Genomic DNA, 26,353 nt, shown 5'->3' with positions numbered 1-26,353 from the left:
GGTGGATCAAGGCACGATTTGTAGTAATTTTGTGTCTGTCTGTCCTGCTCAGCACATGCTGGTGGAGAGCTTTTCATGGATTACAGAGCAGGGGCTTCATTATGAGAACTTCAGGAGGGATTTCCTCAAACAGCATTGGCCTAAAAGGAAAAGAAAGCTTTGTAGGAGAGAGGAAATTAAAGGGGATGGATGTTTTGAGTGGACAGCAGATAAATAAAGAGTAAAATTGTGATGGAGAGTTTATGGAGGAACAGAAGGATGTAGAGGAGGGATTGGTTAAAAAAAAAGGAAAAAAAAGAATGGAGTGTCTCCAGTGGTGGGCAAAGATCCACTGTGGTGGTGTGGGGTTAGAAGATTGAGTTTTAGGGGTGCTGGGCTGTGAATTTGAGGGTGCTGCAGGTGGGAGCAGAGGTGTGGCTGTGGCCCTGGGCACTGGCACAGCTGATTTGAAATTCCTAGCCATTCCATGCTTCTGTAATTTTATTCTTGTGATTAATTCTTAGGATTGCTTAATTTTTTGCCCAGTTGTGGCCACTGGAGTTACCATTCCTTTCAAGTATTGATCTGCAGCTTAGGATATTTTTTTCCCCGTCCTTGCTCCTCAAGTTAACCCACTCAGGTGCAATTATGTGAGGAATCAGTGTAAATATTACATGTTCTCTCTTTTTACTGCTGGGAAAGTTTTAAGCCTTTGGTCCATTAGCAAATAGATTTAATTAAGATATTGCAGCATTTCTTTCATGAAACTTCAAATAAAAGCTTGGGGCAGGAGGGTGGAATTGACATTACTGAGTGTGATCCTGCTGATGGTAATGTCAGCTCTTGTTTGTTTTTCCCCCGGTAAATCCAACCCTGCAGTTTTTATTTAGGATCTTGTTGCATTCCAGGTTGTATCAGCACTAGTCTCTAAAAATATCCTTTTCTTTTGTTGCAATAAGTGACTTTTTCAAGAGGATTGATCAGTTTGTGTCCGTGGCTGTCCAGGAGAGGCCCGGAGGTGGAGCAGGAGCAGAGAGGATATCCTGGAGCAGCAGCACTGCTGAGCTCATTGCCCACCCTTAATTGACCACTTTGGGAAATTAAACTTCACAAGGCAACGCCGAGGGCCCTCCAGTTATCAATAAAGGCACAGAGCTGCGAGTGACAGCTGCTTTGATGCTTTTCATTGGTATAAAACCAGGAAAAGGAGCCTCAAAAAGGCTCTGAATGCAGAAGTGCTGTTCATTGGAGCTCAGGCTCGAGTCTGGATGCAGGGAAAGTTGGTTTGTGCAGCCCAGGTGTTGGGTACACAAAATGTGTTTAAAGCAGAGCTCATCATTGCTCCAGAATATCTCACTGCTCCCTTTGCCAAAAGGGGTCTTTGCTGGTTGTTGGGGTTTTTAGTGCTTCAGTTTTCTGTTTGGAAAAGGAACTCCCCTCAGTCAGGAATTGCCTTTTTGATTTCAGTGTGTCTGTGTCTACATTCTAAACCACTACATATTTTAATTTTTTTTAAAATTCTCTTTTTCTTCTGCTACCAAAGCTCTGGCCATGAAACAGAATCTGTTTTTTCTTTGCTGCAGAGCTCAAGTTTCTCGAGGCAGCCCTGCACAAGCAGATGTCTTGAGGATGCCCTGGTAATCCAAAACCCTCTTTGCTCTGTACATTGTTGCTCTTTCCAGGGTTCATTTCTAGGAGTGATTTTTCCCCCACTGTAAAACACAAAATAATAGAATTTAGTAGTAAAAATTTACTCTTTATTCCCATCTTTCTAATTCTGATAATGTATGGCAGGAACAGAATCTGGTTAAAATGGTGAAGGCAAAAAAAGTGGATTTCTGCCAAAAAACTGATATGGAGAGGTTATGTTGGGTGTGGAGTGATAGAGCAGGGGGGGATGAATTCCCACTGCCAGAGGGCAGGGCTGGGATGGGATTTTGGGAAGGACTGGGATGGGATTTTGGGAAGGGCTGGGATGGGATTTTGGGAAGGGCTGGGATGGGATTTTGGGAAGGGCTGGGATGGGATTTTGGGAAGGGCTGGGATGGGATTTTGGAAGGGCTGGGATGGATTTGGAAGGGCTGGGATGGGATTTTGGGAAGGGCTGGGATGGGATTTTGGGAAGGACTGGATGGGATTTTGGGAAGGAATTGTTCCCTGGGATTTTGGGAAGGGCTGGGACGGGATTTTGGGAAGGGCTGGGACGGGATTTTGGGAAGGGCTGGGACGGGATTTTGGGAAGGGCTGGGACGGGATTTTGGGAGGGGCTGGGACGGGATTTTGGGAAGGGCTGGACGGGATTTTGGGAGGGACTGGGACGGGATTTTGGGAGGGACTGGGACGGGATTTTGGGAGGGACTGGGACGGGATTTTGGGAGGGACTGGGACGGGATTTTGGGAGGGGCTGGGATGGGATTTTGGGAGGGACTGGATGGGATTTTGGGAGGGACTGGGACGGGATTTTGGGAAGGGCTGGGATGGGATTTTGGGAAGGGACTGGATGGGATTTTGGGAGGGACTGGATGGGATTTTGGGAAGGAATTGTTCCCTGGCAGGGTGGGAAGGACTGGATGGGATTTTGGGAAGGGCTGGGATGGGATTTTGGGAAGGGCTGGGATGGGATTTTGGGAAGGGCTGGATGGGATTTTGGGAGGGAATTGTTCCCTGGCAGGGTGGGAAGGGCTGGCACAGATTCCCAGAGCAGCGGGGGCTGCCCTGCATCTGGTGTTCTAGGAAAAAAGGTTCCCAAAAAAAAATGGGATAATTGCAGGCATGTGCAGAGCTTTTGTCCTTTTGCTGTATCAAAATAGAGTATGAACAATTCTCTGAACAAAATATTTAATGTTAAATACGTGGTGAGGGTAAGAAAAAGATGGGAAAACTTGAATTTGTTGTTGCACAGTGTAGCTGAAGACAGGTGCATTAGATATATAATGTATGTTTAAACAACTGAAATCTAGAAAGATATGGGAATTTAGTATCTATACCATAATTATAACTGTAATTATAATTACTAAACTAAAATATTTTTATTGTACTCTTGTAGAATTTTATTTTGAGTTCAAGTTTTCTGCAAAATTCTTACATGCAAAGCCCCAAAATCCTGGGAAATTAAATGGGGAATTTAATACTTTATCCAGAGGTGTTATTGTAAGAGATTCTCCAGTTGTGTTTTTTATTGGATCATATCCATATCTCTTAGGAAGGCAACCTCTCAATGAATTTAAAGGGTCAGCTCAAATAACTGATGTAAATTGTGGTTGTAATTCTGTGCCATGGATTTATATCCTAGAAATGAAGGCAAGGCCAGCAGTATGGGTTTATTATGTAATTCTGTATAAACTCTTAGGTATCTATTTTTCTTCCATGGTTTTTGTTTCTCCTGTATGGAAACATGGAGGGATAAACTGAATTGTGATAGAATTTAAATTAATCTGTGGCACAGCACTGAAAATCTGTTCCCAGTCTATATCAAAAAGAGATGCTAAAAGTTTTCCTGTTAAAGCTCTGAGCTTCTTGATTGGAGAATGGGTGGGAAAAAAAAGCAAAGCCTTTTCCTATTTTTCTCCTATATAGTCTTCTTGAAGTTCTTCCAAATTAGATTTTAAATGCCAATTAGGAGGTTGAATATACTAAAATAAAAGCAAATACAACCAAAATGGCCTCACCTTATGGCTAGTTAGGCTTTTTCTCTCAAAAGCAGAACCTTTGCTCTGAGCATGGCTTTGAGAAAGATATTCAGCTTAATGAACACATTAATTAGAACCATAACTATTTATAAGATAATTAGAAACGAAGCACGGTAAACTGGGCTTTTCCTGCAATTAATGGAGGATTAATTACTGGAGGTAATGAAGTGGATTTTTAAATGCATTAAGGTGAAGTACAGAGATGTGCAAGGCTTTGTGATAGTTGCATAATTATTCCAGGCTGTTTGAGCAGAGCTCCTATGAGCTCGCTAATAAGCATCATTGCATCATTATGTATGCACTTAAAAAGACTTACCACCAAAATGACTGCCTAATTATTTCTAATTGGCAGGACTCTGTGTAGTCATTGAGCTGTTTGTAGCCATTTTAAGGTTCATTTAACTATCCTTGGGGCCATGTGATAGATGGAAAAAAGCTCCTGCTCCGCGCTGGCCTTGGCTGGCGCCGCTAATCAGTTTTGGTGGGCTCCAGTTTGAAATGCATTTGCTCCTGCAGAGGTCAAAACCTGAAGTAGTCCAAGCAAAGTTTGGCTTTTTGAAGCCACTTGACTGTATTCATTAGCAATTAGTAAAATAATTGTGGCTGTGGCTGTGTTTGGATTTCTGTGGGGCCGGGTGCGCTTTCATCGCCGGCACATCGGCTTCCCAGGAATCCAAACCTTCTCCCTGAGCCCCTCAGCAGCCTCAGTGCTGTGCCATGTGTCAGCTGCAGCACCTTTCTTCAGCCAGAAGATTATTTTGTTCCTGACCCAGCTCCCAGCGTTTCACCAGCAGCAGCTCCTGGTTCCCAGTGGGATTTGTGCCCTGGGATAGCGCAGGGAATCTCTGAGGAACCGGGGCTGTGTTGGGAGAGGGAACCTGGAGCAGGCAAACCCTGCTGGTGCCCAGGGTTTGGGAGTCTGGGGCATCCATCCCCCAGCTGCTGACAGCTCTGATACCCAAGGACATCATCCCAGATGTGTGGTGGGTCAGTGCAGCCAGCAGTATTTCCATTGGAAATGTGGTGGCTGGAAACCCTCTCCTGTTTGCAGAGGTGGAATCGGTCTGGAGGGGTGTTGTAGTGTGTTGTTAAGTTTCTTGTGTTATTCCCCCAATTTATGTATTGTTCTCCCCTATTATGTGTAAAATGGGTTCGTTCCCCCAGTTTTTCCCGCCACTGCTAGCCTGTCAGCTAAGTTGCCATAGTAACCGCTATTCATAGTTGCCGATGTGTAATTGCTCCTCCCCTGGTTTCCCTTATAAGTGAAAGTTGTTTCCTCCCTGGGCCCAGTCAATCACCCCCTTCCTCCTCCCAGGTTTCGAGAACCTTCTCCTCTCTGGAGATGGTGGCTGGCTGGGGTCCCAGGACACCTCCTTTACCTTTTGATTATTGGTCTCCATGGAGTGTCAGTTCTGTGAAGTTCATCCCCTCACCTTTCCCGATTAGTTCCGCCTGTACCCACCCCCCTCCTTTATAATCCTGTTTCACCCCCTATGGAAAAACTTCTTCCGGTTGGTTTCCCCGCGTTTAGATCCCGCAACACCTTCAATAACCGATGTTTAACCCCGGGAATGGTCAGCTCCGATGTTTAACCCCCGGGAAATGGTCAGCTCCGTTCCTCCCCAGTACCAGCGGTGTGAGCCAGTCCGCAGCCAGCACAGCCCGAGGCCCTCAGACGCCGAAGGGAGCTGGCCAGGAATTGCAGAGGGGCGTCGGCCTTTCGCCCTCAGCAGTCGGACTCCAAACTTCGAGCCACCTATACCCCCCTCTGCAGAGGGGTTTGTGTGCCCCTCTCTGTGGGGATGAGCTGAGATCCCCTTAGAGAGTGCCAGGGAGGGTCCTGGGTGTGATCACAGCCAGCCACAGCAGCCACGCAGGGCAGCACTGGCAGCAAACTGCAGCCTGACAAGGGAAAGGTCAGCAGGGCCATTGGACCACAAAAAAAATGGCCTTGAGGGATCTAATAGTAATGCAGAACCCAAAGAGTTATTGTGGTTACAGTGTAAGGTTGATTAAAAAGAGTTATGAATTACAAAACAGCCAAAATGTCATTGATTCAAGAGATATTGGTTCAAATAACTGATAAAGGATTAAAGCAAATGAATTGTGGCAATGTAGACAAAAATAAAAACAAATCCTTAAGGAAAACTGCAGAATTGTTTCAACTTTTTAAAAACTGGTTTAATTGTGAGACTTCTCTAAGGGTAATATTTTGATTACTCTGTAAGCAAATATTCAATACAGAAAAATGATGTAAAATGCAAATATTTTACAAAAATACAAACAAGCCTTTCTTATTCATTAGGAGTTTTATTTTATGGAGTCCCATCAAATATGTGGTCATGGAAATTGCTCTGTAGATTATCAGAACAAGGAAATGCATTTTAGAGTGAAGCTACAGCTTTAATTACATCCATATAATATGGAAAATGGGAAATTAAATTAAATCAGACTTTCAGTGAAAACGGTACCCACTTCCTCAGAGGGTGATGGTGGGAGGATGGGGTGTTCCTCATTCCCTTGAAAGGAATGTTGGAAATGTGCATGTTGTGGGTCAGGCAGCAGGACAAGGCCAGAGCTGGAGCATTCTGGTGGCTCTAAAATATCTCAGTTCTGAGGTGTTCCCTCACTTCAGCCACACCAAAAGATGGAATTCTCTGAATAACCCACTGAAGCCTTGGCCTTGCTCAGAGCATCTCTCAGTGAGTGCAGCTGGAGGTTGGGGGGCAGAGCCATGGGTTGGGGGGAGCCCCAGCTTGGGGCTGAGGGATTGTTGGGGGTCTCAGCCCGCCCAGGGAAGGGTGGCACTCCAGGGACCCTCGGGTGATGGGGACAGGGCAGGGCTGGGTGGGATGCAGCTCCTTGCCCTCTGCAGCATCCAGGAGTGTCCAGAACAGAAATGCCAGAGGCTTGGAGCTTGGGCAGCAGCAGGAACCAGCAAGAGAGGGAGAAAAAGCTGGAGAAACATGAAAAATATGTCAGTAAAAAACCCAAAATACACAGCAGGAACAGCTGGGGACACCAGTGACTCCCAGAGGGGTGTCAGACACATTTCCCTTGGGTAGTACATGGTTAACTCAATAAAAGTGACACGTTTCAGTTTCTGAAATCCCCTATTATATTAATATTATATCATAGCTGATATCATAGCTGATATCATATCTATCTCATATCTCATATCTATCTCATATCTCATATCTATCTCATATCTCATATCATCATATCTCATATCATCATATCTCATATTCCTATTCCATCCCCTCCAACATCCCAGAATGGTGTTATTGGTGTTAATTAACACCTTGGTGGTGTGAGTCTTCCCACAGTTGTGGGGACAGAACTGTGGAAGGTTTTGAGTGACACAACAGGTACTGGCTTATTTTTGGAATTTCTTTGGAATTCTCAGCTGCCTGGTTTGGGTAATATTCTCAGAGATGGAAATAATTCAGTTTTCATTTTAATTCTTGCCTTGAGGTCTGGAAATGCAGGTGAGTGTGGTCCATCAGAGCTGCTGCAGAGTCAGGAACCTGTCACTCTTTCCTGGGTTAGTGGGGCTTTGTGAGTTTCTTTTGTGTTTTAAACAAAAAGCAGAGCTTGGAAGAAAGTTCCATGAGACCCTTTTTTTAACAAAGCCTAGCTATGTAGAAATCACATCATAATTCACCTTTATTCCCCATTTAAATTAGCACTGACACCAACCAGTTTGTGCTCAGCATCATCAGCTGCTCAGAACAGTCAGAACACATTTTGAAATAGAATTATTAAGTACTTCTGTTGCTTTTTGTATTTTTTAAAAACAATCCGGATTTTGTTGTTTTTCTGGTGTGAATTATTTGACAATATTTTTGTCGCTGTTGCACATTCCATGAGGAAAGCACTAATTTTAGAATAGTAAATGAAATATTGAGAGTTTCTTCCCTGGGATTTTTGATTAGCCGTAAGAATTGGGCTTTGGGAGGAACAGGACAGGGTTAGGGGTGAGGACTCCCAGCAAAGGAGATTTTGGGGCTGATAAAGGTGGCAGCTCCGTGCTCCTCAGCAGCCTGCAGGAATGGAGCTGTTCACTTTTCATCCAGGGGAATATTGAAAACAGCCCCTGCCTTCCTCTGTCTGCTCTGGCTTTGTTACATGCAAAATATCTAAAGGGAGATGCATCCAACTTGCATGGAAATCAGGAATTACCCCTGTGTTTATAGACACAAAATATCCAAACTCTTTATGTTGTTCTATTGTCCCTCCCCAAGATTTTGAGTGGATGGTGTGAAATATTTTTGTTTTTCTTGTGTTTTTCTAAAACCTTTTCATAACTTAATTATAGCAATTTTCATTTAAAATGTCAAGTTTCTTTTGTTTTTATTTTGGGAAGACAAGATATTCTAAAAGCCTTTCTGTATTCTTCATAAACATATGGTGGTAAAAAGTACAGGTAGAATACCTTAAATTTTTTTACATCTCATAAAATTTAAACCTCAACCTGTCTGGTTATCACTGAATTAAAGAAAAAAAATTGCCTTTTTTAGAAGCTGTGAGCACAGAGAATGGGTTCATTTGTTTTGCTCAGGAAAAGGCAGAGACACAGCTTTTCATCCAGGTGTTATTATTTGTGTTGCTTGTGGTCATTATGAATCCAGTCAGTCTCAATATTCCCAGCCTTCCAAATTAGGTATTTATTTCTAGGAAATGCCTTAATCCTGTATTTAAGCAGATTTTTTCTTTGCCTTTTAAAAGGTGTTGCAGTGTTGAAGAATGAGGAATATTCAGTTTTTTCCCCTGTTGTTTCAATTTTGGCTCCGTGCTGGTGGCACTTTGAGATCTCAGTTGCCAGTGCTGGTGCTGACCAAAAATTGGGATTTTTTGGGGGTTTTTTTGCAGTTTCTGAGAGCAGGTGGTGTCCTGGTGTGTAAGCTGATTTCAAATGTCTGTTTAGGTAATTCCCTTCAGCTGTCTAATACCAATTTGGGGATGTAGGGACACACAAATATTACAGAGTCCTTAAGCTCAGCCCATCACTGAGGCCTCAATCTCGGAGGTTTTCTGATCCCAAACCCTGAATTATTGTGTTTGTCCCAGGCAGGCAGGGGAGCAGTGTTTACCTGTAATTAATCTGAGCTGAGGCACAGGGGAAGTGGAAAACCTCAACCTGAAAATCTCTCCTGTCTGTCCCTTAACGTTTTACCATAATATCAGAGGTGTTGTCAAATTTACAACAAATAATTGCCTGGCTCGTGGTTCCATCTGGAGAATGGATTGGAGCCTTTGCCATGCTCTGGGATCCATCCAGGGCAGATGCAGAGGGATAATCTGGCCTGTTTGTCCGGGGTCCTGCAGAAAGCTGCACCTTTGTGTTTCCAAATGGATTCCAGCTGCCTGGAGAAGGGAGCAACTCCACGTGCTTGTAGGAATTAATTACAGGGGCTGATGGATCTGCTTGCTAATAGATTGTGGGGCTCGTTTGTTCCTGTAGAATTCTAAGTTTTCCTATTTTTTTTTTGGAGAAAATAAAAAATGTCTTTCTTCCAGGATTGCAGCATTTAAACTTTCATTCAGCCCATTTTTTTTCTGGTTGCTTTTCCTCAGCCTAAGCAGGGACAGCTCTGGGGTTTACTTGGGAGAGGAAGGAATTTGTGTCTTTGTGTGACAAATGAGCAACTGTTGTGATTTTGCCTCACCTCGTGCTTTAAACTTTTTGTGTTTTGTATTTTTTGTATTGAAAACAAATTGGGTATTCTTAACTTAACTGAGCCTTTTTTTGTTCTGTTTTCAGATTATTGGAATAATATTTACTTCCCTTATCAACATTAACTCTGGTTTTATATGGGAGTTTTTATCTTATGTACCTGCAGCTGGGTATTGCACCCTTTTTTTTTTAGATGTATGTGGAGTTTTTGCTTTTGAATTCCAAGACTGCTTTGAATGAGAAAGGACAAGGAATGTGAGGGACTTTTGGCTGTTTATTTAATAGGACAATGTACCAGTTTCTGTATTAACTTTGCTTTCTTTATTATTTTATTCCCTAAAGATTATTAGAATTAGAGTCCATATTTTTCTGCTCAGTCATGACATGGCTGCAGGAATGCAGGGTTAGGAAAAAGTCCTGCTTTGGGACACACTGTGAGAAGAGGCGAGGGAAATTCATGTCAGGTAAAACCAGATGGGTTCTTATCTGGTGATCTTAATTTGAAGTTGAATTTTAGGAAGGAGCCTTTAAGCAGATTGACAAGAGAAATAAATGGTTTATCTCCCTTGTATCCAGGGAGCTGTGCCTGGATCCCAGGGGATGTGCAGGGACTCCTTAGGTAACCAAGGCTTTGTGGCAGAGGAGAACCTTCATCCATCCCCTTGAATCCAGAGCAGACCAAGAGTCCGGGGAGCTCGAGGTGTGCCAGACCAGCTGCTCCACAATTCCAGAGTGCCCCATCCCTGCTGCTTCTCTCCAGCTGCATCCCTGTCCTCTCCATCCTTTTCAGAATGACAGTTATGGGAATTTCGCCTCCTCAAATGTTTCCTCCTGTAGTCACCGTGATTTAAACGTGCAGAATTGCTGGGCTGGGTTGGTGCTGGTGTTTGGTGAATGAATTTCCTCAGCTCTGCATTTGGCATCGTTTCCCACACAAAGGCACCAGCAATGAAATTCTCCCTCTCCCAACCAAAGCCCAGCACTCTCCCTGCTTAGGCTGAGGGAGAAGCAGCCAGGAAGAAATGGGCTGAATGAAAGTTTAAATGCTGCAATCCTGGAGGAAAGACATTTTACATCCTCTCCAAAAACGTTCATGGTTGTCCCAGTTCTTGTTTTTATTTCATCCTGCTTTTCTCTGGCACTGTGGATGATACTTTTTAAAATCTTAAATATTCCCCTATTCTGAAATATGTTTTGTCACTTCCCAACTCTCCCAGCTGCTGGTTTGAAACAATTTTTCCCTCTTTGCATCAGTCTCATTTCAGGTTGAAACTCTGCTGCTGCCTTTTGTTATCACTCACCTTATATTGAACAGTAAATTTTAAAAAATTATTATCATACATATTATCTATATTTAACTTCCTCAAAGGCATGCATTTGAAATTGCAAACTAATAACAACCTGCAATGTTTATGGAGGCAGCTACATTTGTATTATGTATACATCTTTAATAATTTCTGCAGTCTGAATGACTGCAATTGATACCTGAAATTATTTTACCTTTCCAACAACTTGTACCATGATTTTTTTTTCCTGGTGGTGAAGTTGAGTTAAACAAGGAACTTTCTCTTAATATGCTTTGAAAGAGAACATGGCATTTTGCTGCAATTACTTGTGTGTTTGCACTCTGGCTTTATTAGCAGCCTGAGCACCCAGGCTTGATGCAGTGCAGTTGTTCCATTGTTCCACCCTTGGATTTATGGCTGGAGTATTAAAGAGCCCTCAATTTGTTGCCTTTTGTTTGTGGCCATTGAGCTAAAAATAATCTAATAAGGCTTGTGTCAGGTGAGAGATGCTGAGAAGAATTCCAGGGGAGACGTTGACATCTCAGCACCCTTCTTTGGGGTGGGGGTGCTGTTTGCCAAGAAAACGGATTATTTGTGCAAAAATTGATCTTTCCTGGAAGAGCTCAAAGAGAAGAAAACAAACCCTGTCTTGGTTTTGGGCTCTAATTCCTCTTTCCATTTAAAAAAAGTCTCTTTTGCAGTTGTAACCTTTTGAAGAGATTAGATTGGACCTCTAAGATAGAGTTCAGTGCTTTAGTGCAATATAATTGGGGAAATACTAAACGCCACTGACCTCATTTCCTTTAGAACAATGAGAATTAATAGTTGCACGTTTTATTAGGCTGATATTCCAGATGTAGTGTACATTTAATTAAGTGTAGTTTCCTTTTGGTTATGGTATGTGGCTCTGCTTTTTGTCGCAAATTCTTTCTAGTTTTACAGTTTTCCACATGTTTTCTTTCACCATTTATGATTTTTTCAAAGCGGGGCTGTAAGGATTTAAATCACTTTAGCATGCAGCAAAACAGTTCCCATTCAAACAATAAACGCCATTTTAAAAAGCCTTTAGATCTTCTGTCACTTCATAAATATAAATGTATAAAAACATTATGCAGTTGTAGTGCCCACCTGCTAATTAAATGCAGATTTCCTCAAACTTGTTTTAAAATCCGCTTATTTGTTTCAACTCTGTCTCTGCTCAGAATACATATGGCCCTTGTGAAACTAATTATGCTTATGGAGCAGCTGTTAAATTTAGTGCAACTAATTTTATCCAATATTTTACATTTTAATTGATTACCTGTGAAGAAATTAGCAAATTAACACTTATTGTGCAGTAACTGAATGGGCTTTTATGGAGACTTTCAATTTTTACAAGCGGCCCGAGTGCTGATGGAATAAAGCCATTTCTTAGGGCTGGAGATGGGGAACTTATTGGTGAGCCTTGATTATCTGGTGTGAGAATTTAGGGATCCCGAGTGATGCCAAGCATCTGTGTGTTCTGCAACTTAGACATGAAAAGCAGATTGGAAAGTAATGGCTTTTCACAGAATTTTGGGAACATATGGGCTTATCTGGATCTAAGAACCCTTTGAAGATCTTTGAACTTGACTAAATGACTTAACCTTTGGCATGGTGGGTGGGTGTTTTGGGTGTTGTTGGGGGGAAGGGGATCCATGCTGCAAATCTCCTCTACAGCTTCATTTTTTGGTGATGGCTTTTTCCCCCCACCCCCCGGTAGTTCCATAATTTGAACATTTGGGGTCTTGCTTTAATAGGACTAATTGCGATTCTTGTTATTTTTCAACAGCAGATGAAATAGAAAATCTGTCTGCTCTGCCGGATCTGTGGCCTTTTGTTGTGGTTTGGTGATGAGCTGGGGACGCAGATGACTTTTGGGAGCTCCATTTCAGGAAGCCTTATCTTGATTTCCTGTCCTGTAGATCTTGCAAGATACTTTAATGGGAATTAAGGAACAGTAGAGAGAGGCTCTTCCCAAGGCCACGGAGTGATGGGAGATGTGGGAATGGCCTGAAGCTGATGGAGGGGAGGTTAGATGGGATTTTGGGGAGGAATTCATCCCTGGGAGGGAGGTGGGACACTGGGACACCCTCCACTGTCCCAGGGAGCTCCAGTCCCTGCCTTGGACACTGCCAGGGATGGGGAAATTTAATGCAATAACTCTTTGAATTTTGAAAAACTGTTTCCTGTGTATAAATGTCACCTGTACAGACATGGGAATGAGCAGGAATCCAGGAATTGAGCATCCAGCCTGCCTGAGCTGAGCTTATTTGCACCTGTAAAAGGTAGAGCTGAACTCCAGCTCAGATTTGAGCTGAGCAACTGGAATTCTTTAGCAATAAATATTTGAGATTCCTGTTATTGCTGGTGGAGGACTGTGCCATTAAATGAGGAGAGGCCCTGCATTGATTAAAGATGATTTGTGTTGCTACAGGGCTTTGTTTGTTTGGGGTTTATTTTCTGTTTTGGACTTACCTGCAGTTCTGAGAAGCCAGGGTTACCTGGGAATACTGGATTTAGGGCAGTGCTGTGTTAATCTGTGCTGCCTCATCATGATGTTTGTACAAACAGTGCCTCTGTGCCAAACAAAAATTAGATTTAATATCCAGAATGTTCCTTCATGTCAAAACTTCCAGTGCCTGAGGAGTGAGGATGGATGCATGGATGGACACTCTTACATTTGTGATGACACACTAAAAATCCAATTTGAGCCAGCAAATGCTCTCCAGTTAAGAATGCAGCAGTGCAGTGGTAATTTGATCTATTTGTGAGTGTTAATAGAGTGACCAGGATGGGAGAGCTGCTGTTGGAGGGTACCAGCTGCTGAAACAGGAACCCAGCCCTGACCTCTGGAGCTGCTCCTGGCAGCAACAGGGACCTGAACTCCCATGTGCTGGACAAATTCCAGAAATGTAATTTATAGCCTCATCTGGATGGAGGATTTTCTTTTGCTTAGTCTATTGTTGAGTTTTATTAAGCAGTTGTTGTTTCATAAAAGGAGGGATTTTGTCTGTGTGATTTGGCTTTTAAAGGCTTTGGGAGTTTTGGACTCCAAGAGGTGCTAAAGAAACTTTTTATACTGTTTTAAAAATTCTCCTATTTCCTTCAGTATTGATGAAACTTTTCCATGAGGTGCCATCAGAATTGAATCATGGAGTTGTAGAATCATGGGATGGGTTGGGAAGGACCTTAAAGCCCATTTCCCTGGGAGGGACACATTCCAAAGGCCAGGGTGCTCAGGTAAGAGAAACCAAGGAAAACTTGACCTGATTTTTCCCAAATATCCCTTGTCCGCTCAGGTAGCATTGATCTGTGACAAATTATTAAATAAAACTTAAAAAATCCTCTACAAGAAATACACAAAGAACCAGCCCTAATATTTCTGGATCTTTTTTTCCGTTTTGTTAATGGATGAATCCATTGTTTAAGTTATTTTGCATCTCTTTTCAGAGCAGGAGCCATGTTTTCTATTTCACTTCTTTTGTTAAATTGTCAGTTTAAAGGTATTAAATTGTGACATGTGCTACATTATTAGATGTGTTTATTAAATGTATTGAAATTAAGCAATATAACTATAACAAGGCTGAGGAGCAGTGCTGGTGAGAAATGGCTCAAGGATTGTTCTGATGATGAAATTTTCTAATTGTGAGGTAGGGCAGTAAGGTCTCTGAGATTGTCACTCTAGACCTTTAAGGCATTTAAAGTGTTTGTGTTCAGGGCTGAGTAGCCAAAAGCTTCTAAAAGCTGGAGATGAAACCCTTGGTAGCAAACTAAACCTGCTGATGTGTGTCTGACTTCACTCACTGTGGTTTTTGGAGAATAAAAGTTATCTAGATATCTCTGTGGAGGAAGGCAGAGGAATTGGTGGTGTTTTGTTAGGCTAATTTGGTATTTTACACTATGGAGATCCTTTTTGTCTGCCTAGAAGCAGCCTCTTCTTTCTCTGGTGAAGGAGAACCTTCCTTCACTATCTGGCTGCTTCTCACAAGAGTTCTGGTGACTCCTCTTCTGCTTGTTTAGATAATCCAATAGATGCTGCAAAAGATTTAACGGGTTTTAATCAGAATCTCTTTCCCAGTTGCTTTTACTCCAATATAGAAATGGACCAAAACTTGTAAAAGTGTGAGGACTTGGGGTCCATGTTGGGTCTGTTTTGGGTGTAGCCTTGGTCAGGCTCTTGTGCTGCCCAAGGTGTATCCTTTGAAGGCATTTTAATAAATCCCTGTTTGATTCCTTTAACTCTGCCCAGCCTCTGTTCCAGGCAGCTCTTTAGGCATCAGTCACCATCCCTGGATGTGTTTAAAAGCAGAGTGGATGTGGCCCTCAGTGCCAGGTTTGGTTGGGGTGTTAGGGGTGGGTTGGACTCAAAGATCTCAGAGTGTTGGAGTCCTGGACACTGAGAATTTCAGCATTTCTGTGCTGCCAGGCTCTGACCCCCAAGAGAACACTGCACTGACCTGAGGCCGTGGAGAAGCTTCCAGAATGGAATGATGGAACTGGGATTGTGGGTGTGGAGTTTGAACAGAAATGTGTGATATCACAGGGTGGGAAACTCAGAGTTTGGGGTTTTAGAATACAGTAATAGATATAAAGCAAGATGGAGGTTTTAGGGTGGAGACTGGTCCCCCTTTTTCTTTAGGGGTTTGGGTGGCATTTTGTAATTGGACAGAAAAGTCAGCATTGCAGACTTTGAGTGATCAGTTGTTGGGTTAAAAGTAAATAATTTGGGTGTCATTTCTTAATTGGATAGTTTAGCCTTGAAATACCTTGTGTAGATAGTTAGCCCTTTTGTAGCATGTTAATGGGAGAACCCCCAGCGGGTCCCTGTGTTCCTTCAAAGTAACTCTGTCACCTGCAGGCCAGGGTTGTCCAGTTCCTGTAGGAGTGGGGCATGTCCTTGTTCTGTCAGGAATTCTTCTCCACCTGGTGTCTCTGTGGTTGTGCAGGTTGTGGGCACGGCAGCGCTCCTACAGCCACAGCAGCGAGAGGTTCTGCTACAGGGCTGGGTCCCTGTGTTACTTCAAATTAATTCTCATCTGCAGGCCAGGGTTGTCCAGTTCCTGTAGGAGTACAGCATGTCCTTGTTCTGCTAGGAATTCTTCTCCACCTGGTGTCTCTGTGGTTGTGCAGGTCGCGGGCACGGCAGCGCTCCTACAGCCACAGCAGCGAGAGGTTCTGGCCACAGGGCTGGGTCCCTGTGTTCCTTCAAAGGAACTGTGTCACCTGCAGTTCCTGTAGGAGCACAGCATGCCCTTGTTCTGTCAGGAATTCTTTTCCAGCTGATGTCTGTGTGGCTGTGCAGGTCGCGGGCACAGCAGCGCTCCTACAGCCGCAGCAGCGAGAGGTTCTGCCACAGGGCTGGGTCCCTGTGTTCCTTCAAAGGAACTGTGTCACCTGCAGGCCAGGGTTGTCCAGTTCCTGTAGGAGTGGGGCATGTCCTTTCACACCTGATATCTGTGTGGTTGTGCAGGTCACGGGCACAGCAGCGCTCCTACAGCCACAGCAGCGAGAGGTCCCGCCACAGGGCTGGGTCCCTGTGTTACTTCAAATTAATTCTCATCTGCAGGCCAGGGTTGTCCAATTCCTGTAGGAGTGGGGCATGCCCTTGTTCTGCTAGGAATTCTTCTCCACCTGGTGTCTGTGTGGTTGTGCAGGTTGCAGGCATGGCAGCGCTCCTACAGCCACAGGTCCAGCCGCAGGAGAACCCCCAGCAGGTCCCTGTGTTCCTTCAAAGTAACTCTGTCACCTGCAGGCCAGGATTGTCCAATTCCTGTAGGAGTGGGGCATGTCCTTGTTCTGCCAAGAGTCCTTCTCCACCTGATGTATGTGTGTCCCTGTAGGTTGCAGGCACGGCAGTGTTCCTGCAGCCACAGCAGCGAGAAGTTCCACCACAGGGCTGGGTCCCTGTGTTCCTTCAAAGGAACTGTGTCACCTGCAGTTCCTGTAGGAGCACAGCGTGCCGTTGTTCTGTCAGGAATTCTTTTCCAGCTGGTGTCTGTGTGTCCCTGCAGGTCGCGGTCGCGGGCACGGCAGCGCTCCTACAGCCACAGCAGCGAGAGGTTCTGCCACAGGGCTGGGTCCCTGTGTTCCTTCAAAGGAACTGTGTCACCTGCAGGCCAGGATTGTTCAATTCCTGTAGGAGTACAGCGTGCCCTTGTTCTGCTAGGAATTCTTCTCCACCTGGTGTCTGTGTGGTTGTGCAGGTCACGGGCACGGCAGCGCTCCTACAGCCGCAGCAGCGAGAGGTTCCACCACAGGGCTGGGTCCCTGTGTTACTTCAAAGTAACTCTGCAATCTGCAGGCCAGGGTTGTCCAGTCCCTGTAGGAGCACAGCGTGCCCTTGTTCTCTCAGGAATTCTTTTCCAGCTGATGTCTGTGTGGTTGTGCAGGTCACGGGCACGGCAGCGCTCCTACAGCCACAGCAGCGAGAGGTTCTGCCACAGGGCTGGGTCCCTGTGTTCCTTCAAATTAATTCTCATCTGCAGGCCAGGGTTGTCCAATTCCTGTAGGAGTGGGGCATGTCCTTGTTCTGCCAAGAGTCCTTTCACACCTGATGTCTCTGTGGTTGTGCAGGTCATGGGCACAGCAGCGCAGCCACAGCAGCGAGAGGTTCCACCACAGGGCTGGGTCCCTGTGTTCCTTCAAAGTAACTCTGTCACCTGCAGGCCAGGATTGTCCAATTCCTGTAGGAGTACAGCATGCCCTTGTTCTCTCAGGAATTCTTTTCCAGCTGATGTCTGTGTGGCTGTGCAGGTCGCGGGCACGGCAGCGCTCCTACAGCCACAGCAGCGAGAGGTTCCACCACAGGGCTGGGTCCCTGTGTTCCTTCAAAGGAACTGTGTCACCTGCAGGCCAGGATTGTCCAGTTCCTGTAGGAGTGGGGCATGTCCTTGTTCTGCCAAGAGTCCTTTCACACCTGATGTCTGTGTGGTTGTGCGGGTCACGGGCACGGCAGCGCTCCTACAGCCACAGCAGCGAGAGGTCCAGACCCAGGAGACCCCCCAGCAGGTCCCTGTGTTCCTTCAAAGTAACTCTGTCACCTGCAGGCCAGGGTTGTCCAATTCCTGTAGGAGTACAGCGTGCCCTTGTTCTGTCAGGAATTCTTTTCCAGCTGATGTCTCTGTGGCTGTGCAGGTCATGGGCACGACAGCGCTCCTACAACTGCAGCAGCGAGAGGTTCTGCCACAGGGCTGGGTCCCTGTGTTCCTTCAAAGGAACTGTGTCACCTGCAGGCCAGGATTGTCCAGTTCCTGTAGGAGCACAGCGTGCCCTTGTTCTGTCAGGAATTCTTCTCCAGCTGGTGTCTGTGCGTCCCTGCAGGTCGCGGGCACGGCAGCGCTCCTACAGCCGCAGCAGCGAGAGGTTCCACCACAGGGCTGGATCCCTGTGTTCCTTCAAAGGAACTGTGTCACCTGCAGTTCCTGTAGGAGCACAGCATGCCGTTGTTCTGTCAGGAACCCTTCCCCACGCGGTGTCTGTGTGTGTCCCTGCAGGTCGCGGTCGCGGGCACGGCAGCGCTCCTACAGCCGCAGCAGCGAGAGGTCCGGCCACAGGGCTGGGTCCCTGTGTTCCTTCAAAGTAACTCTGCAATCTGCAGGCCAGGGTTGTCCAATTCCTGTAGGAGTACAGCATGCCCTTGTTCTGTCAGGAATTCTTTTCCAGCTGGTGTCTGTGTGTCCCTGCAGGTCGCGGTCGCGGGCACGGCAGCGCTCCTACAGCCGCAGCAGCGAGCGGTCCGGCCACAGGAGAACGCCCAGCGGGTCCCGGGAGCGCCGCAAGGGCAGGGACAAGGACAAGGACAAAGCCAAGGACAAGGGCAAAGGGAAGGAGAAGGAGATCCACGGCACCAAGGCTGGGTGAGTGAAACGGCAAATGATGGAGCTGGAGCAAAACCGGGCAGCAACGCCATGTCCTTTTACTCTTCCTTTATGATAATCTTCCTTTAAATTGTATTTTATATCAACTGAGTTTATGTAAATGCAGAATATTTGGAAGGTGAGGAGTTATTCAGACAGTTTGGAGGGTGGGGTTTGTAGGGTTTTACAGTTCTGCAGTGTGGTAACCTTTCACACTAAGTGATGGTTTAATTTTCTACACTTTCCCTCCCAGCTTGGTTTCAGGTGGGTTAAAGAGCTTCTGCAATTTGTTAATATAAACATTCTTCCCATATGTAATAGCCATAATTTAGGGGAAAAATGAAGTATATTAAAAAGCATGAGGGCTTCTTCCTAGGAGCAGGTGGGTTTCACTGTTCACACACACCTGCACCTCCTCCCTGTGGCAGAAGCTCCTCTGGGCTGTGGTTGAGGCTCAGAAATGCAGTTCCAGCACAAGCCTTGCTCTGGGTGAATGATGGCAACCCTTGAGATCCTGCTGTCAGTCCAGTTTCTGCTTGGAATAACTGGGGTTGTTGATGACAGATTGCAGGAAAGGCAGTGTAATTTTTTGCATTTTATGTAATTTATGTAATTCCCTCTGCTTTAAACATCATGCTGTTGTGCAACCTTTCCTGGCTGTTTGCTCTTCCCTCTTTGTCTGATCCCTTCCAAAAAAAAACCAAAACACTGAGGTGTCACTTCATGACCTTCCCTTGGGTGGATTCCCACTGAAAATGCTCCTGGGGAATTTCTGGAGCAACATCTTCCACCCACATGTAGGCTTCTGTTGGCTTCTGGAATTCTCCCTTTGTTCCCTGTGGCAGCAGGAAAATTCCTGGTTAAGTTGGATCCAGTTTGGACTCTCCAAGCAGATTTAATTTCTAGACCTAGAGTCTGGAAAGTCTCATTATTCTACAGAGCCCTTCCAGAACCTCCAGCATCAGGGAATCCCTGGTGGAAACAATCCTGTGGCCTCAGTATTTGAGCAGATCCTTCCTCAAAGGCACCTCAAGGACCAGGTCTGGTTCCCAGTTTAAATTCATGGCTGTTTGCAATGTATTTATTCAAAATAGCTGCTTTGGAGCTGTAATGAAGATCAGCCTGAAGCCAGATTGTGGGAAGAAGGGACATAAATTCTCAGGTGCTGCTTGACTTTATAGTTTAACTTTGCATAAAAGGAGGTATTTCAGCTTGGCAGCACTGCAGCTTATCTGAGAGATGTTGTATATTTGGGGCTTTACTGCTCCTCTAAAGCACAGAATCAAAATGCTTTTTTTTCACTAATTAAGCAGCAAATTTGTTTGTGGCTCCTGTGAGCCCTAATGATGATTTTCTGTCCTTGGCTGTGTTTGTAGATGTGAGGGGGAAAGGTCTGTGCTTGGGGCTTTTTTGGGGCAGCTTTAGGTTCTTTCAAGGGAGATCTTGTCACAGTAAACATCTCAAGAGAAGCTTCAAAAGAAAAAAACTGAAATTATTTTAAAAACAGTATTCTGGGCATTGTCCTTTGACTTTCCCCATTTCAGTGATGATTCTCTAACGTTGAGCACTGAATTTCTGGAGTGCTGGAGAATTACCAGATGCTCATGAGCTGGGCTGTGAAGCACCTCAGCTCTTCTCCTTTACACCCTGAAATGTTTTAAGGGTTGTCCAGCCATGATGGAGGGAAATCCTGGGAATGTGGGGAGCTCCAGGGAGTTTCCTCCAGCCCCAAATCCCACATTTAGACCAGCAGCATCTACATGCAGGAAGCCTTCAGCTGTCCAAGTCTGCAGAACTGAGGGGTTTTACAGCACTACAATGTTTTCCCACTATTTCTTGTACTAATCAAAGCATTACATTCATCTTTTATTTATGCTTTTTGAAATTCTCTTGTTTTAAAACAACCTGCATGCATGTCTTCGTTGACCTGGTTGGGTGTGCTGTTGAATTTTGATGTTTTGAGTCTTGATCAGCTTCAAAACATGCAAATTCTGTTGTTCTGAGATGTGTTTTCCATAAGGCTCCTTGCTTATTGTTAAATTGGGGGGCAAAGCTACTAAAAGCTTGTTAGTTTGCTATAAGTTTTTCTAGATTTATGGGTCTCGTAGTTTCTTGTGTACTGGTGGAATTTGGGATTATTCTCCAAGTGGTTTTGACAATTTTTAATGGAATAAATTAAGAGCAGCTCCTCAGTTGTTAAGAGGAAAGAAGTGGTGAACCCTTAATCAAACCTGACCACTGGTTTAATTACTGATCTTTAATAAGGTTGTTGATACATTTGGGCATTAATGGTTTCAGAGTTTCCTAAATACCCTGACAGATCCCAGAATCCTGGAATGGTTTGGGCTGGACCATCCTTAAATCCCATCTCATTCCAGCTCCTGCCATGGCAGGGCCACCTTCCACGGGCCAGGCTGCTCCAGGTGGGCCTGGGCACTGCCAGGGATGCAGGGGCAGCCCCAACTGCTCTGGGAATGTGTGCCAGCCCCTTCCCTCTCTCCAGGGAACAATTCCTTCCCCAGATCCCATCCATCCCTTCCCCTGGCTCCTTGTTCAGACACAATCTCCATTTTTCCTGTCGGTTCCACACTTCAGGGCTTTGAGGCTTCACTGAGGTCCCCCCAGTCTGAGGGCCATTTTCCAGTGGATTTCCTGCAATCCCTTGGAGTGGATCCATGCCCAGTGCCCCATGGATGGCACGTGGCTCATTGGTGGCTGTTGATGAGATTTTTGCTGTTTGGAGAAACACCAGGAGTAAAGTGGCAATATGTCCGATTTTCAGCTGTTTGGAGGGCCTGGAAGGGCCCGGGGTGGCCTTGGGGCAGCCCGCGTATCAAAGGACGAGAAGAGGCTTCAGTTCTTCTTTCGGTCTCTGTGTTTATTAATTGTTTATCTAAAAGATTTTCTTTCGGCCCGACAGAGCTCTGCTCAGCAGTCAGCCATGAGCACACTGTGCTGCCCTCCGTACAGTCACCTATCTTTATACCCATTGTTACGTGTACAATATTTATCATTTTTCCCCAATACCTTTCACCCTTATTGCCCAGTGCACTTTTAGTAATGACCAATCCCAAAGTGCCACCATCACCACAGAAGATGGAGGAGAAGAAGAAGAAGAAGAAGGACAGGACACGCCTCAATTCCTCTATCTTACTTCTCTAAACCCCCCTGTACAGAAATCCTAAACCCTGTGTCTCACCCTCTAATTAACTGATCCCTTCACCATTCACCCCGGTGAAACCCTCCTGTCCTCATACAGGTGTCGTCTCCTGTGTAGGATCAAAGTCCAGCCACCAGACACTTCTGGAACATTCCAGGACTCCCGAGCCCCCCAAGGGTGGTCTCGGTGACACCTCAGTCCTGAGGTGCTGAGATCCCACAGCAATATTGGACTTTCCCGAGTCAGACTCTCCCGGAGCTTGGCACAGGATTATTCTCCCCTTCCTTCTTCCCAGCCAGTGCAGTAGGAAGTCATTTATGGTAATTGGCCCTGATTTGCATAGAGGTGCTGGAGTTGTGTGGGGCAGAGCACCCCAGAAGTGCTGGGAAGCTGTGCAGGGATCAAAGGGGCTGTGCAGGAGCTGTTGGCTGACACCGGGCTGGGGGTGTTGTTGGCATTAAACATTCATCACCCTCCCAGCCTGCCAGCAGGAATTCTGGGCTGGGCTGACGTGGTTTCATGCAAAATTTATTGGGCAAGACGAGGGTTGTAAAGAGAGATCTCGCTGCCTTTCACCAGCAGCAGAGCGGGAATGCTTGACTGGGAGGGAGGATTCCTCTGGCACGTTTGGATTCCTGTGTTACACAGGAGCTGAGGGGTTGGGAAGGCTGATTCTCTCTCTCCAAGACCTTTTCCTCGAAATGTGACCTGCCAAAATCCATTTCTCAAGGAGCAGAAACATGCAAACACAAATTGATGTTCAGGGTGCTGCAATGCTTGTTTAATTTACACTGCTCAGGTCTCAGATTCAGGAGTTCTTGTTGGTTGTTTCAATTCTCTTTGGAGTTTATTTCAAAGAGGTTTGTGAAGAAAATATAAAGTACATTGTGTTTAGTTTGTAGCTCAGGAGTCCAGAAGGAAAATACATTCATTTTGGAAGTTTTGATCCTAAATAGAATAAATAAGGATTGCTGCTGGGCTGGACCCTTGCATGCCATGGTTCAACCTTGATCAAATCCTTGTTGTTGAGTTGTAAACATCCTAGAGGGGGTGCTTCCAGGAAAATGGAAATGGGCTGCTGGGAATTGTAGAATGTGGCCAAAAATCCCTCTTAAACATGGACATTCCTAGAAATACTGGAGAACTTCTTTAAAATCTGTTTAAAATTAAGAAACTGCATTTTGAATGCTGAAACCAAACTACTCCATCCTGTGGTGGAAAGTAGTTTGAATGCTTATGGGAGAAATATCTTTTGGCAGAGGGGAGAACGCTTTGCTTAATCCAGGCAGGTTTATTTTCAGTGTCTGGGCTAAATTACGAGGACTTTGAGAAGTGCTTCCAGTAAAGTTTTAAGATGCTTGGTAGCACTCCTTGGCTCCAGTGATTTCTTTTGGTAGCTTCTTGAAGAACAGCTTCTAAAATTGAATTACAGCTTGAGCCCCTTTGAGCAGCCTGGGATACTCCAGTGGCTGCCAGGCACTTCCTTCGACTCTAAGTGGAATTTCCAGGATCTTTAGGATGGCAAGGGAGTCACTTATCCACAGTAAAACCAAAATGCCTCTTCTATTGATTAATGAATAATTAATGAATAGAGCCTTCCGCTCTACCTCCAGCCTGCAGGCAGAACCCAAGTGTGAGGTGACTGGAGCAGGTAATGAAGAAGCCACCAGCAGTGGGTCTCTGGGTGCACAGAGATGGAATCCCTTGCCCTGCCAGGATCTGTGTTTGCTGATGGAGCAGGGGCTGAGCAGCTTGGGCTGGTCCCTGCAGTGCCCAGGGAGCACCCAGGGAACGCCTGGGCGAGTTTGGGGTGCTGGGTGAGGATCTGAGCTCTGCTGGGAGGCAGAGGAAGCAGCTGAGAGGCCAAACCAGGACAGTTTCCTGCCAGTAAGTCAGCCAAAGGCTAAAGGGAAGCAGAGGAAGGGTTTTCTCTGAAAAGCACTGAGACCTCCACATGCCCAGAGCAGCTCGAGGGTCACTTGCCTTTGACCGAGATTTGTTGCTATTGTTGTCTAAGCTGTGTTGGCCTTGTTTTTCTTTTTGTTTGCTAAAAATCCCCTTTTAGGACTCAAAAGACTGGCCATTTATTTAATGGGCAGCAGCATATGGGATGATTTCTTTTCCTTTCACTCCCAGACAGCTGGAAAAGCCAGCGTGGATGGGACACGTGTGTAAGCTGTGGAGCAAAACGGTGCAGGAGGTGCTGGGGAACCACTGGCTCTGGAAAATAAATAGAATTTAGTTCAGAGTAAACATTTCATTTTCATTCATTAAGCACTTTTTGTGCTAAGTACAAAAATCTAAGTTTTGTGTTCAAATTCTGTAGTTCAGACTGTCAGTTAGTGATGGCTGTCAAATGAGCTTCCCTGCTAAATTCATGGACTATGCTGAGGGAATTATATTTCTCCCTATTTCCAGAAATAGGTTTTGGAATGCATTTGAAGGCAGTATCTTCAAAGACACACATTCTTTTAAGCTGTTTAAAATTTTCCAAACTATCCGCTCCTTAAAACTGCCAGCCACCCTGATTGTCCTTTTATAACTATATAATTTGCATTATCCTGGGGTTTGGGGGGGAATCATCCCTTGAACGTGGGGTGTTCCTGCTGAAGGAGGGTTTTGTTTGCCCACATGTCCAAACACACACACATGCTCTGAATGTAAACGTGGAGTTTTGGGTTTTTTTTTCCCTGGGACACCTTGTGCTGGGAGAGCAGCTGACTATTGTTTTAATGGCCTCCCTTAATCTGGGCAGGAGGAATCCAAACTGAATGATCCAGAGCTGTGCAAATCCCGTTAGTGTGAGCTGTAATCTCTTTACTGGGTTTAAGGAGTTGCAGTGGCACTGAGACACCCTGCAGATACTGAACAGCAGAGATACAGTAATCACCTCACCCTGCACCCTGCTCCTGCATCCTGCCACCAAACCCACGGTCCCAGCAAGGATTTAGGGAAAACCCAGCCCCAAACAGAAAACTGCTCCTCAGAGCAGGCACAGGAGGGGCAGGTCACACACAGCCCGTCTGAAAGATCATGCTGTGCTGAAGGGAAATTGAAATTCACATTAAAATATTAAACTCGCTGTTGCACCTCGTATTTAGGATTGGGAATGCTTTTTTGGAATGAGCTTACCTGCTATGGAGATTATAAACCATCCATGGCTGTGATGAGGAAGGGAAGGAGAATCTTTGTTTGGAGGAAGCATTTCTAATCCCGGTCTAATTTTGGACCTTTCTGTTGTTTGGAATTGTAAAATAATGTGACAAACTTAAATGAAATAATTTAAATTGTTGATCAGTGATAGGACACGAGGGAATAGTTATAAATGAAGAGAGGAGGGATGTGGGTTGGATATTGGGAAGGAATTCCTGGCTGTGAGGGTGGGCAGGCCCTGGCACAGCTGGGGCTGCCCCTGGGTCCCTGGCAGTGCCCAAGGCCAGGCTGGACATTGGGGACAGTGGGAGGTGTCCCTGCCATGGCAGGGCTGGCACTGGGTGGGATTTAATGTCCCTTCCAGCCCAAACCTCTCTGTGATTCCACAATTCACTTCCAGCCTCTGGTTTCATCCTTGGCACCCCTGGTTCTGTGCAGGGCAGGTTGTTCCTACCCAGTAGGAGTGAAACCCTACAGAGTTTCTAACCTGTTCTCCCATTTTCCTGCTTCCACACCCTTTCATTGCAGGGGTTTTCCATTGAGGAGGGAAAGCTCTTGGATCTTCCCATGGAGAAGAGACTGGCCAACCCAAATTTTCCATTCTGGAACTTCTGGTCTGGTTCCCTTGGGAGATTTCCAGATGCAGAGGCTGCTCTTGACCTTCATGTCCCTGTCTTTCATTGAGAATCCCCTGATCCCTTCTTGGAATGATCCCCTCTGGTTCCCCAGCAGGATGGGAGGATGTTCCCCATGGAGCAGAGTGGTCCTTGTGACAGTAATTCAGCATTGTGTTGGGTTTATTCCCTTTTTTACATTTTGTTTTTAGGTTATGGCAGCCTGATGCATTGCACTTTTTCTGGGGCAAAACTCTGGGAATGGCTTCCACTCCAGCCATCAATTTTTACATTATTTAGTGTAAAAACCAACACCTTCAAATATCCATGAAAACAGGGCTGGGAAATGCTTTGGGTGCCTTCCAGGGTGGGAAAGGGGAGACCCAGAGGGAACATCTTGGATTCTCCTGGATCCTGCCTCGCTCCTCAGCTGCTCCAGCAGCTGAAGCTCTTGTAATACAAGGCCCATGTAATGGTGAATTATGTTGGGAATGATTTTTCCTGGGCTGAAACTGAAGCAGCAGGACCAGTCCATTCTCTCCATGTGGATTAAGGAATTGATCAGGAAGGTCTGCCTTGGCTGCTTAATGGGATCATGCTGTGTCCAAGAGGGAAAAGGGAATTTTCCATTGATTATTGTCAGGTGGTCATTGAAAAAATATTAGGGAAGTTCAGACAATGGAGAGTGTTCACCAGAGGAATGGGGAATGCAGAGCCAGGGGTAAGAAGGCTTCATGTGCCTCCATCTCCCTTTTTACTTCCTCCTTTGCTCTGCCTTTATTTCCTGGCCACATTAAACAGTGTGGAAAAAAACCTGGGTGAGGTTTTGGATGATGTTGCAGTGGGAGTTTCTGCTGGGAGTTAATTTACAGGTCCCCTGTGAGTCAGGAGCATGAAGAGGGAAGAGAAGGAAGGGGT

At 45.5% G+C, this 26,353-nt stretch overlaps 1 protein-coding gene across 1 annotated transcript in view; it reads left to right on the top strand.

Annotated features, from left to right (window-relative positions):
- RSRC1 (arginine and serine rich coiled-coil 1) overlaps positions 1-26,353 on the top strand; it is a 103,132-nt gene that overhangs the window by 8,908 nt on the left and 67,871 nt on the right. The window contains exon 4 of the mRNA XM_064721497.1: positions 18,338-18,508. Within this exon, the coding sequence (XP_064577567.1) occupies positions 18,338-18,508 (171 nt within the window). The remainder of the gene's footprint in view (positions 1-18,337; positions 18,509-26,353) is intronic.

The sequence above is a fragment of the Zonotrichia leucophrys genome, chromosome 9 (genome assembly GCF_028769735.1).
Source record: "Zonotrichia leucophrys gambelii isolate GWCS_2022_RI chromosome 9, RI_Zleu_2.0, whole genome shotgun sequence".
Lineage (NCBI taxonomy): Eukaryota > Metazoa > Chordata > Aves > Passeriformes > Passerellidae > Zonotrichia > Zonotrichia leucophrys.
Note: the sequence above shows the minus strand (reverse complement) of the source record. Positions and strands in the feature narration are given on the sequence as shown.